The following is a 13923-nucleotide window of genomic DNA, read 5'->3' as shown; positions in this document are numbered from 1 at the left end:
GACTTCAACTTCTAATATCATCATTTTGAAAGCTAGAATTTCAAGGTATAAGGAAGCAAGCCGTGGTCATATTCATATGTTATAATTTGGAAAGATTAATGGTTGAGAAAATATTAAAGAGGTAGAAAATCAAAAAGCTGTTTATACAAGGAAGACTCTTTCATAGTTACTCCCCACCCCCGCTGGTGTCTTGTTCCCATGTTCTAGACTGAAAACAAGAAGCATTTATTACTATAGTGAAATGTTACAAGAAATATCTCACACTGACAGGTTAAAAACTCTGAGGCAGTCTATGGCATTTATTTTATTTAATCACTGTGCAATTAACAATGTCCTGTGTCTTTGGCCTTTAAAATATGATGTGGGTTTTCCAAAAGAAGTACTTAGGCTACCAAAAACTTTGAACAAATTAAGATGAAAAGTAATATGCATATACATACTTTTTCCTTATAGCAAGATTAATATCTTTAGTGTATATTCAGCACTTCAGTGTCCACAGAAATTTCATATATTATCCTAGAAGAAATCACTGGTACATTTTTGTGTATATGCATGTTTCATAATACATCCTCCAATAGTTTTGTTACATTTGTCACATTCTTTTCCCAAAATATGATGTTACAGCTGGGAAGTGCAGGAATAAAATGCTTAGACCTACATTTTAAAAAAAATGCTTAATATAACAATTTGGAGCTTTTTACACAAGAAAAGAATAATATTACATAAAGCATAAGGTGCAAGATAAAGAAGAAAAATCTCTCACCCGGGATGTATGTACAGAGGAAAGAAAGGGAATGTTTCCTCAAAGAAGTAATACATAGTTAAGGAGAAATTTCATCATACAGAGAAGGGATGCACATTGATGAAGGGAAGCTCCATCACACAGAAAGAACGGATGCATAGTTAATGAGGAGAAGTTCCATCTCACAGAGAGAAGGGATGCAAGGTTGGTGAGAGAAGCTGAAAGTTCAGTCACACAGGACCATTCCAAGCTCTCAAGAGCTTTTATACAAGGAACATTGATCTCTTTTTCAAGTGTTAATGATGACCAGGTAATAAGTTGCAGTTATTTATATGTAAAAATTTCTGTTTTCAAATATCTCTTCATGCTCATGCTTTATGAAGTACAATGGCTTTTCTCTGAGAGTATTATTGATGGTTGAATCCCTGCCACTGATTTTTACATCACAATCAGGTAAGACTTCTGTGGTTTGCAAATGCCATGGACTTGTTTACCTCAGTTCTTACCTAGTTGTCAGACCTTCAGTCTATAATGTTTTCACTTCTTCCCTATGTATAGTTTTACTTTTCCAGTTAATAAAGCCTTTCTCCTGTACACTGATTTTAAGTACTTTCCTCTAGGTCATTCTTTCTTAATCTATGGGTTGCAACACTTATGGCAAACCTGAATCCATAAAAATATTTACATTATAATTTATAACAGTAGCAAAATTACAGTTATTAAGTAGAAAAAAATTGTGCTTGGGGAATCACCACAACATGAGGAAGTATATCAAAGGTTGCAGCATTAGAAAGGTTGGGAACTATTGCTATAGATAATAGCCTATACATTGCTTACTTCAACATTGTTTTGAAGTGTATTATGAAAATTTGGAGTTCAATTAAAATTTGTTACTTTTAATAAAATACATATTTATTAGGAAATAAATTATTGAATTTGCCTTGAAACATGAGTCAAATAATAGGCAAAGTGAAAATAGTAAATGGTCATTAAACAATGCAATCAAAACTAATAAATTATGTCATGTTCAAATGAAATCACAGGGATACCTGCTCTTCCCTGCTCTTTTATTAAAGGGAAACAGAAAAGTGCATCTGGGGGATATAGGAGTTTCAGGGTGCTGGAAAGAATGGAGAAAGGGGAAACTGTGTTCAGGATGTAATGTGTGAGAGAAGAAAAAAAGAAAAAACAAACAAAAAATAAATGATCAATTATGGTAACCAAGAAAATTTTATAGTCATGGGTGCTATGCATTAGTATTAGATATATTCTCAAACTTGAAATAGTTTGAGGTCTACTACTATTATTGTACTTAGGTGTTAGAACACATACACAGTTTACTATTTAAACTACAATTTATAACTTCTATCTCTGTAATCATTATGATTTTCCAGGATAAAACACCCAAGCCTTATATATACATGACATGCACCTGTGACACAACTGTTCATAACCACATTTTTGTTTTTAGTTTTTGCAGGGCCTCTTTCACATCCTTGTTCCTGAGACTATAAATCAAAGGGTTCAGCATAGGAATAACAAGAGTGTAGAACAATGAAGTCATTTTGTCTTGATCCATGGAATAAGAAGAGCTAGGTCGAAAGTACATGAAAAGCATAGTTCCTTGGAAAATGGCAACTGTTGTTAGATGGGAGGTGCAGGTGGAGAAAGCTTTGAACCTCCCCTCAGCAGAACGGATCTTCAGGACTGATAAAATGATGTAACAGTAAGAGACGAGGACTCCTGATATTGTGCTCAGTTCAATGAAACCAAAAACAGTAAATAAGGCCAGTTCATTGACTTGTATGTCTGAACAGGAGAGGAGGTAGAGTGGAGGCAAATCACAAAAGAAGTGGTTGATCTCATTAGACCCACAAAAACATAAACGGAATGCCAAGGTTGTGTGTATTAAACCATCTGTTGTTGCCACCAGGTAAACCCCTGCCATGAGCATGGAACACACCATGCCAGACATGTTCACTGTGTAGAGCAAAGGATTGCTGATGGCCTGGTACCTATCGAAGGCCATCACCGCCAGCAGAAGACACTCAGAATCCGCAAAGACACAGAATGTCAAGAACTGCAGAGCACAACCAACCATGGAAATTGATTTCTCCTCAGCTAAGAGATCCACCAGCATCTTGGGCCCAATTGCTGTGGAATAGCAGAGGTCACAGAAGGAGAGGTTGCTGAGAAAGAAGTACATGGGTGTGTGGAGCTGAGAGTCCACTCTAATCAAAATCATCATCCCAAGATTGGCCAGGAGAGTAATGAGATAAACCAGTAGGAATGTGGTGAACAGGGCTACATTTGTGCCAGGGTTATTGGTAATTCCCAAGAAAATGAATTCATCTGGAGAGGAGCAATTTCCCCTACCCATTTTTCTTTCTTGAGTAAATTTTAAAAGATAATTTCAAACTTGGGTAAGTTCATTCTTAGTTATTGCTAAAAAAGAAAATGCATTCTCAGAAATCTGTTCAGTCATGTTACTCTGTAAGTAGAACTTTATGCTTCTGATCATAACAAAATATATCTGATAGTTTGAGGATTCCACTGTCATGATATGTGACATCCATATACCATTGTGCAAAGTGTATTCCTTATATTTTCAATATTTTGGCCTTCCCTTCCTCTACTTTTGCAAACATATTTTTGATTTACTGAAATCTTACTTAATCTTCAAAGTATGTTGATAAAACAGCATTCATGGAGATACTAGGCTATAAAATAAAAAGTTAAATATTTCTTTTATGTTTAAAACATTTACATAAACAGAAATATTAATTACAAGTATTCAGATGCTCTAAACCCATTATTGGTTGAAAGAATATTTGCCAGTTCTAAAAGCAATGGACATCTATGGTACTGGTTGATGAAAGTTAAAATCATTTTATTCTGATAAATAGCTTGTAATATGTGATAAAAAATAATTAAATCAGATTTTCCTGTAAGAATATATTTTATTTTCACTTGTCTGTGACTTTTCCCAAGGTGTGGTCTAGAGACAAACCTCTAGAATCTGGTCACACAAAGATACATATTAAAACAAAATCGATAAGTCTATAACTTAACACTAATATTTGTCAAGTCCTTAAGTCAACAATTACATTTTAAATATGAAAAGAGAATGAGGAAACATAAAATTTTCAGAGTTATCTATGTTTATATTTTAATATGTGACGGATTGCATTTTTAGGACCCTTAAATGAAATATGGGGAATGGAAAACAGGGTAGGATATACATTGAATACTGTTTTTTATTATTCTGTCTCAATAATTATTATTTATGACTTACATGGTGCTGAAGCAAAGTTGAATTATCACATGTTGTTATTTATAAAGTGGTACCTCCCTTATCTGTTAAAGGAAACATCAACAGAGAACACCAGCAAAGCTATCAATTGATTGTCATACTTTAATGATGGTCAAACAATCAGAGTGTTGATTCTGAACTCATATTAAGATAAATTGAGTCAAATGCTAATATTTGATTTCAAAGTCTTCTACTTTGGAGAAAAAACTATCATCTAATTGTACTCTAGAATATATTAATATAAGCAGAAAGAAACTGATTTATCTATATAGCCCTCACTTCTTTTCAAGAAGATCAGTATTTTTAGCCTTGTGTTTTCAATATTGAAACCCAGGAACCTACCTGAGATGAACAGTTCAATCTTAGGTTAATTCTAGGTAGCTGATGTTTTTTCCATGGAGTTAAAATATTTGGGGTTTAAATCTCTGAAGCTACTTCCCTAAGGTTTTGGTGTTGTGAAAACACTTAATTAATTACATTTCTAGTTCAGTATTTTCCCCAATGAATACATGAACATCTGGCAAAGCTTGAGCTTAAGTCTTGATGACAGTCAACTAGTTGATCTGTGTCAGGATGGGAACTAAAATTTTATTTTACACTTTAAAAGATAATTAATTCAAACATAATATGTACTGTAGAATAATATCTGTATTCCAACCTGAAATTAATTGAACTTAACGTTTTCTCTATTTAAATATGATTAGTATCCTTCCAATTTTTATTTAATTTTTGAACTATTATCCTATTTTATCAGATTAATATTAACTTCCAATGGTATAGTTTTGAAGTTTAACTCACATGTAATAAAATTCTCAGCATTTTGAAAGTAAGAACTGGGTTGGATTTTACATTTCTTAAGTTCTTCCTACTTCTCTGTACTTCCAGAACATTCATTACTTCAATATGAATCATATAACTTCAGTAGGCACTACACTCTAATTTGCATTCAGTTTTTAGCAAGCTGTAAAAATTTTTCTCAGTTTCAGGAGGTCCTATTTTTTAATTGTTGCTCTCAGTGTTTGTGCTACTGGTGTTATATTTAGGAAGTGGTCTCCTGTGCCAATGAGTTCAAGAATACTTCCTACTTCCTCTTCTATCAAGTTCAATTTAACTGGATTTAGGTTGAGGGTTTGATTCACTTGGACTGGAGTTTTGTGCATGGTGACAGATATGAATCTATTTGCAATCTTCTGCATGTTGACATCTAGTTATGCCGGCACCATTTGGTGAAGATGCTTTCTTTTTCCCATGGTACTGTTTTGGCTCCTTTGTCAAAAATCATATGTTCATAGGTATGTGGATTAATGTCACATTAATGTCACATAAGGGTCTTCAATTCAATTCCATTGGTCCATGTGTTGGTTTTTATGCCAGTACCAAGATGCTTTTATTACAATAGCTTTATAGTAGAGCTTGAGGTCAGGGATCACAATGCCTCCAGAAGTTGCTTGATTATACAGGATTCTTTTAGGTATACTAGTTTTTTTGTTTTTACATATAAAGTTAAGTATTATTCTTTTCACATCTGTGAAGAATTGTGTTGGGATTTTGATGGGGATTGCATTGAATATGTAGATTGCTTTTGGTAAGATTGCCATTTTTACTATGTTAATTCTACCTCTCCATGAAAATGGGGGGCACCCAGGCAGGGGGATCAGGATCCATCCCTGGTGCATGGGCAGCCTTTTGGGAATTGGGTGCCTGTGGTGTGATGCCTTGCGCAGCCTTGGTGTAATGGGAAGGGGCTTGGACCTACCTAGGCTCAGTGTGCTGGGCTCGGCTGGCTCCCCATGGGAGACCTTGATTTGGGAGATGTGGGGATGTGGGTTAGCTTGAGAGAGAGGGCTTGGGATGGGAGGAGGGAGGAGGTGGGATCTGTAGGTGGTATATATAATGAGTAGAAAATTTCTTAATAAAGAAAAATGAAAAAAAAATTCTCATTCCTTCTATTGTATTTGCTTATAACATCAGATATAAAGAGAATTCTATTATAAAAGGCTTTTGGTGTCAGTTTTGAATGTTCTATGGACTGAACAACTACTGAGTTCTAGGAACTTTTGTTGTTAGATAGTCATTGTTGGAGTAGCAGGATCCTACCCTATAAGCCATTCTAATAAATCCCCTTTATATACACATATTACACATGCTATAAGTTCTGTTTTTCTGACTATTATAGGGAAGATGGTCAATACAGAAGAAAATAGAAAGGGAGTAGGCATAAATAACATTATGAATGTCTGAAAAATTACAAAGTTGTGGGAGCCCATTCTCGGGTTCCTTGTGGTTTTACCCAGCAGGTTCGGATAGAGGATGATCAGGACCACGGGCCTGAGTGCAGGTGTCTGAGATGGTCTGCACTTGGCTGTGCTGGGGGAGGAGGTCTTTTGCTCCACCCCTTGGTGTCTCTATAAAAACCCTGGGCCCTGACAGGTCTGTCAAGGCCCGTTGGAATAGGTTCCAGGCCCTCTTGAGGCTATCCTTTATTTTCTATCTGTTTATCTCTGCAAGATTCTCTGCTATAAATCTTTCTATCTAATATTTTCTGCTGCTCGCACTCAAGAAAACTCTGGGGAACTGTGGGGGTGGTGGGTAAATGCCCCACACAAAGTACCTTATTTTATATTTGCCTAAATTTACATCTGATATATATATATATATATATATATATATATATATATATTTTTTTTTTTTTTTTATATATATCATACATGAAAGAAAACTCCATTTGTGTTGTTGATCAGGAGAGTCCAAAATGTATTCAAGGCAATATAAGCTATTGCTTTGCCCTTAGTTTCCTTTCACAGGTTGAGATAACTCTATCTAAACTTGGAAAATTAGAGCTGGATCTGACATAAAGCCTCCTCCTAAGGACAAGATTTTATATTACCAGAATCTGCTATTCCATCTGCCAAGGAAGAAAATCATCCAAAATCTTGCCTGGCTGAGATCCTTACTTAGTCCCTCACAGCACTGTAGTAGTGTAATAGTGGCACTCATACCTTGCCTCAACTAAGGGTTGTTTGATTGGACTTAATTTCTCTAAACAATAGAGAAATCATGCCTGGAACTTGAAACCTAGTCTACCACCCATAGTTGGTGAAATCACAGATCTCAGGGGAGAAACTAATAATGTCATTTTTCTAAAATAGTATAATTATTAACATGATTCTCAGTATTTATGCTCATACTGTTACAAGTGCAATTCTTTCTACTCATCAAAGAAGTTGCTTTTGCACCAGAAAAGGACAATTACAGAAAGCCACACATAGCCAAATGCCAACAGCAATTAGCATACCACTTTGAATAGAGGAAATCTCACTAAGCCCCATCACTAGTGGAAAAGCTTAGAGGCAATTAAGGAGGGAAGGAGCAAAAGTTCTCCCTAGAAATAAGCTCCCTACATCTTTATCCAATATCAAGTGGTCAGTGCTAAAAAGTACACATACAATCAACACTAAATTGACTAAGAAGGTTGCATTTATATATTTATTTGCACATACATAAATGAAATTACTTGCATATATAAATGAGAGAATAAGATGCCATGAATCTGAAAGGGAACTGGGGGCCAATTACATAATTGAATTTTAATTAAGTAAAGATACTGAAAATGAAAAGAAGAAAGAAAATTAGAGGAAAAAAAGAAAGAAGCAGTCCTAGTAGGGATGATCACATTTTAAACAAAAACTTAATCAATGCAAATAAATATTAGCACATGGAAAATGCTTTTTTTCTTACTTTATTGAAAATAGATTCTTATCTCTTACAGTATATCCTGGTTGCTGTTTCCTGTGCCTCTGCTCATCCCAGTTCCACCCAACCTCCCCTCTCATCATCTGTCCTTCATTAGAAAAAGAGAAGAATACTAAGAGATAAAACAAACAAAAATAATGAAATAAAATAGAATAAGGTAAAACAAAAAATGTCACAATGAGGTTGGATAAGGCAAACCAGCAGATGCAAAAAAGCCCATGAGAAGGCAAAAGAACATTAAAAACATAATTGTTTAGATACTTACATGTTCCATAAAAACACTAAACTGAAAGCTATAATATATATGCAGAAGATCTTTGAAGGCCCTGTGGTTTCTGCTTTATTCTCTGCAAGTTCATATGAGCTTTGCTCAGTTAATTTTGAGGGCCTAGTTCTCCCCGTGTCCTCCATTCCCACTGGCTCTTATACTCTTTCTGCCTCTTCTTGCATGGAGTTACCTGAGCTCTGAGGAAAAGGATTTGATAGAGACATCCCATTTAGTATTGAGTGTTCCAAGGCCTGTCTGCCTGTCGGTCTCTCTCTTTCTTTCTGTGAGTAATGTCTTATAGGCCTCTGTATTTCTTTACCTCTGCTGAAGGAGGAAGGTTCTCTGATGATGGCTAAGCAAGACACTGATTATGCATGTAGCATAATATATCTAGGAGTCATTTTATCAATATTTTTTCTTTAAGACAATTAATATTTGATTTACCCTACGTCCTTGGACTATCTATTCTCTGGTTCTTTGCTACCAAAGAAGCATTGAATATGTATTCCATTTCATGGAGTTGGTCTACTCCATACTGGATGGTTAGTCCCACAGGCTTTGTGCCACCATTAGCCTAGCATATCTTGTAGGCAAGACACCATTGTACATCAAAGGTTTTGTGACTGGGTTAGTGTATATATTTCTCTTTTGGTAGCCTACTGAGTACCTTCCCATACCAAAGATACCAGAACATAGGGGTAAAGATTCTATGTAGGCACCAACTTGACCTTTCTGTGTTCAGTGAGTGTTGTCTTCAGCAATGGGGCCTTGGTGTCAGTTTGTGGAGAGCAACCTATTGTAGCAACAGTCTGCATTGTTGGGGATTTCCATAGGATCCTTTTGGCTAACAATCAAATGAATGTAACCTAGTTCCAGTACTGTTGTTTGATGACAAAAGACAGCCAGTTAGAACACTATATCCCTTGTCATTTGGAAACATCATTTGGATTGCCTTCATATATTTCAGAAAGCTTCTACTTCCATACAACCCCTAATAACCCTTAGTTCTAGCTGTCTCTGACTATATTGTCCCTACCCCCACATGATCCTCCTATTCCAGTGCTCTCTTTCCAGAGTCCACCCATAAAATATATTTTTCTCTCATTCCAGGGTGCACAATATGTCCCTTTGAGTTACTTCCCTCTGATTTCCTTCCTGTATATTCTCTATACTTAATATTTCTAGGTCTATGGATTGTAATCTGGTCATCATTTACTTAATGGATAACATCCACATGTAACCATAACATATTTGTCTTTCTGGGGCTGGGTTACCATAATCATAATAATTATTTCCAGTTCCATTAATTTGCCTTTACATTTCATGACATCATGTTTTCTATGGCTGAGTAATGATCCATTGTGTAAATGTACCACATTTTTTTTAAATCCATTTTTTTTTCTGTTGAGGGAAACATAGGTTTTTTTTCATTTTCTGGTTTTTGTAAATAGAGTGACAGTGAAAATGGTAGAATGAAGCTTACTTTGGGTATTTGCACAAGGGTTGGTATAGCTTGATCTTGAGATAACCCTGTTCCTATCTTCCTGAGGAACTTACTGATTTACATAGTAGCTGTACAAGTTTGCACTTCCATCAGCAATGGAGGAGTGTTCCCCTTATTCTACATATTTGCCTGCATGAGTTGTCACTTGCTTTATTGGTCTAAGTCATTCTAACAGATGTAAGATGGAATCTCAAAGTCGTTTTGGATTGCATTTCTTTGATGGCTAGGGATGTTGAATATTTCTCCAAGTGTTTCTCAGTCATTTGTCTTTCCTCTTTTGAGAATTCCACTTAGATCTGCACTCCATTTTTAACTGAATTATTTGAATTTGATATCTAGTTTATCAACTTCTTTATATTATTCTCCTATGAGATGTAAAGTTGGATAAAATCTTCTTTCATTCTGTGGGCTGCCACGTTGTCTGACTGACTATATCTTTCTGTGTAGAAGCTTCTCAATTTCATGAGGTCCCATTTATTTATTGTTGATCATAGTGCCTGTGCTAAAAGTGTTCAGTTCAGAAAGTCTTTTCCTGTGTCAATGTATTCAAGACCATTCACTGTTTTTGCTTCTATTATGCTCAGTGTATCTGGTTTTATGTTGAGGTTATTGATCCATTTGGAGTTGAATTCTTTGCAGGTTGATGAGCATGGATCTCTTTGGATTCCTCTAGTGAAGTCATCCAGTTTAATTAGCATCATTTTTTGAAGATACTGTCTTATTTCCAGTGTGTGCTTCTGGATATAGTATCAAAGCCATGCTGTCTTTAAATTTTTTTAACATCTACAGCAATTAAGAAAAATTACAACTAAATCCAAACTCAAATATTACAACATACCTGAATAATAATTACTGTTTCAAAATTTAAAATCTTACAAGTAATACTCATAGATAGTAGAAAACTTTTAGAATTCTTATGGAGATCTACATGTAAACATTATACTGATATTGAAATAAATTTGAGAATGACTTAAAAAGTTAAACATATGCCAAACACTATGATTTATTGAATTATAATTGCTGGATATTTTAGTTTGCTAAGGATGAATTTATGTATTAATTTTCTCATATAAAATGAATACTATTATCTTCTTATGGGTTGAATATGAATACTTGTGTTGGCATTATTTGCAATAAAATCCTGAGAACTGTGTAAATATATGAATACATTAACTAATATAAATGAAACTATATATTCCTACACTTGAAGAAGACTCAGAAGGACAAACATGCTATGTACCCACTCATAAGTGGATACTAGGTGTAAAGCAAAGGATAACCAGACAACAACCCACAACTTCGGAGAACCTAGCTAAAAAGGAAGACTCAAAGAGGGACACATGGATCACCCTGGGAAGAGAAAATAGATGATCTCCATGAGTAAACTGGGGAGGAGGGGTGGGCAATGGAGGGTAAGGGATAGGGGATGAGAAAATAAGGGAATGGGATGGTTGAGCTGGAACAGGAATGGAGTGGGAAAGCAATGAAAGAGATACCATGGTAGAGGGAGAGATCAAGAGGATATAGAGAGATCTGGTGCTAAGTAATTTGCCAAAAAATTCCCAAGGATGACCCCAGATTGGACTACAAGAAATAGTGGAGAGGGTGCCTGAACTGAACTGGCTTACTCCAGTGATCAGACCGGTGGATACCCTAACTATCATCACAGAGCTTTTCTCCAAGGACTGATGGAAGCAGATGCAGAGATCCACAGCCAAACACCAGACAGAGCTCCAGGAGTCCAGTCAAAGAGAGAGAAGAAGGATTCTATGAGCAAGTGCATCAGGATCATGATGGGGAAACCTGCAGAGTCGACCAAACCAAACTAGTAGGAACTCATGAAAGTTGATCAATGGCTGTGGAGCCTGCATGGGACTGGACTAGGCCCTCTGCATGGCAAGAAAATTGTGTAGCTTGAACTGCTTGGGAGTTCTCCTGGCAGTAGGATTAGAATCCATCCCTGGTGCATGAGTGGGATTTTTGGAGCCCACTACCTATGATGACACACCTTGTGCAGCCTTGAGGCAGGGGGAAGGGCTTCGGCTTGCCTCTACTGGATGTACCTCTCCATAGGAGGCCTTGCCTTCTTGTGGGGGGGGAGAGGGGAGGTGGGTTGGGAGGGGAGGATGGGGGGCAGGAGGAGGGAAGAGGGGGATCTTTGGTATGTAAAATGAGTGAAAAAATTTTCTTAATAAAAAATGATTAAAGTAAAAAAAAAGAAGATACATTAGCTAAAGGATAAACTGTTGAGACTTACAAAGTTGTGTTTGAAATACAAAATAACTATGGTGAGTAAAAGAAACAACAAATATCATATACTATACAATTTCTATTTTATAAAATTTTATAAGGACTAATGTATAGTGACAAATGTGAAATGCAGATGGAAAATAACATAAGAAAATATGGAAATATGACTGGCATGCATATTATCTAGTTGATGTGAATATTTACCAGCGTCCATGCCAGAAAAGGAACTGATAAAGAAGATAAAAATAGTATATTTCTTCAACTAGTAATGCCTTCACTTTCATCACATCAGTTCATGTTATTTTCTAAATGAAAATTGTGATAATCAGTGAATCTTTTCTCAGATTTAAGTTTTGATTATTAGTCTTTGCGCCATTTAAATGCATGCAGTTTCTCCTGTTGCCTCTTCCATTCCCATAAACAATTGAACTAGATAATTCACAAAAATTTTCTAATGCTACAGTATCATGAATATACCTCAAAAGCAAAATAGGGAAGACTAGTAGATGCAGAAACAATGTGGTTTTATGGATTAACTTGATTCACTATTTTTCTGTTTATAAGAAGCACATAGCAACATATTGTGTACTTGAGATCCATATAAAGGAATTAAAAATATCTCTGAGCTTAAAAAGTGATTTGAGATAGAGTTGAAAGATTTGTTTTCATGGTGATTCTAATTCCATCAAGATGGCAAGATAAAAAAATTCCACAAGCTCTTCTTCTTCCTTCCTTCCTTCCTTCCTTCCTTCCTTCCTTCCTTCCTTCTTCCTTCCTTCCTTTCTATCTTTCTTTCTTTCTTCCTTTCTCTTTCCTGGTTATGGGCTTGTAGCTGAGTCGTGGCTTTCTTGAGTAAACTAATCTTGGCAAGAAGTTGAAATCTTAGGGACATCTTCAAAGATTCTTTGTAGTACCAGGTACCATGTGTGGAAGTTTCATCGATAAAATGTGGGTATTTCTAGGGGAGCCATATGCTGCCTATTGTACTATCTATAGTCAACTTTTGAATCACTATTATGGTCTTTATATAATTGGATCTATTGCTGACATATTCATTAATGTTTCCTATGGCATTATTGGGGCATGATGGCTATGTCACTCATGATTCAAATACCTCTTTGTTCACCTTTTTGCTAATTTCTGGGGTTTATATTATTTTTTAAAATATTTTTTTCCAGAAAAGTAATGCATATTTGAAATAATGACTTTATTGTCTAAGTGTATTAGTTAGATTTCAAAGACCATGATAAAATATCTGAGAGGAACAATGGGAAGTAATTATGGTTTATCTTACTACAAAGTTTTAGAGGCCTTTGTTTCATGATTACTTGGATATTTTGCCTTTTAAGATTGTGCAAAACAGAGCACCATGATGGTGGAGGCATGTAAGAGTGGATTCAGGGTTGGGGCTGGGGTTAACAATATTTATCTAATTGAATATGTACATAAGGTATACTGCTTTCTGTATTTTGAAGCATTTCCCAATGTGGTCATAGATAACATATTTAATGCACTAATTTTACAACAAGATTAAACACCATGATAAAATAATGAAAGATAAGTTATTCAAAAGAGTAACCAAGTAGGTTTGTTTGTGCAGGAAATGTATATATATATATATTGGTATAATTTGTCTTACTAATTTTCTGTTTACTAGATTATCTGTTTGGATTTTTTTATAATTCTTTTTCATTGACAAAGAGAGGCAGAGAGAGAGAGAGGGGGGAGGGAGAACATGATACTAGATGAGTAAGGAGTTGGAGAGGATCTGTTGAGATTCAGGGGAGGGGACCTAGGTGATCAAAATATATTTCATAAACATTTTAATAAAATATGAAAAAACAGAAAAATAAATTGTTATAGTAGACTGTCCATCTCCTTACATAAAACAAAACAGAGCCTCTCTGACCTTCACAAAATGTTTCTGAATACAGCTAGCACTTCAGAATTTTGCTAATCAAATGCTGATCATTTCCTTCTTCCTGTTTTACTATGTGTTGTTTCCAGTAGGATGCACATGAATAATAAAAGGGCACATACTGTCAGACACCATCACATACAAAGGTTATCATGAAGACACCCAACTACTCAGC

At 35.5% G+C, this 13923-nt stretch overlaps 1 protein-coding gene across 1 annotated transcript; it reads right to left on the bottom strand.

Moving 5' to 3' along the window:
- Positions 1–2189: 2189 nt before the first annotated feature.
- Positions 2190–3140, bottom strand: LOC114687346 (olfactory receptor 5W2-like). Its single transcript, XM_028862009.1, has one exon. It carries the CDS (start codon positions 3120–3122, stop codon positions 2190–2192), a length of 933 nt encoding a protein of 310 aa, XP_028717842.1. The 5' UTR covers positions 3123–3140.
- Positions 3141–13923: the final 10783 nt, after the last annotated feature.

This window comes from Peromyscus leucopus, chromosome 4 (assembly GCF_004664715.2).
Source record: "Peromyscus leucopus breed LL Stock chromosome 4, UCI_PerLeu_2.1, whole genome shotgun sequence".
In the NCBI taxonomy this organism is placed as follows: Eukaryota; Metazoa; Chordata; class Mammalia; order Rodentia; family Cricetidae; genus Peromyscus; species Peromyscus leucopus.
The sequence above is the reverse complement of the archived record's forward strand: the minus strand, read 5'-3'. Positions and strand labels throughout refer to the sequence as shown.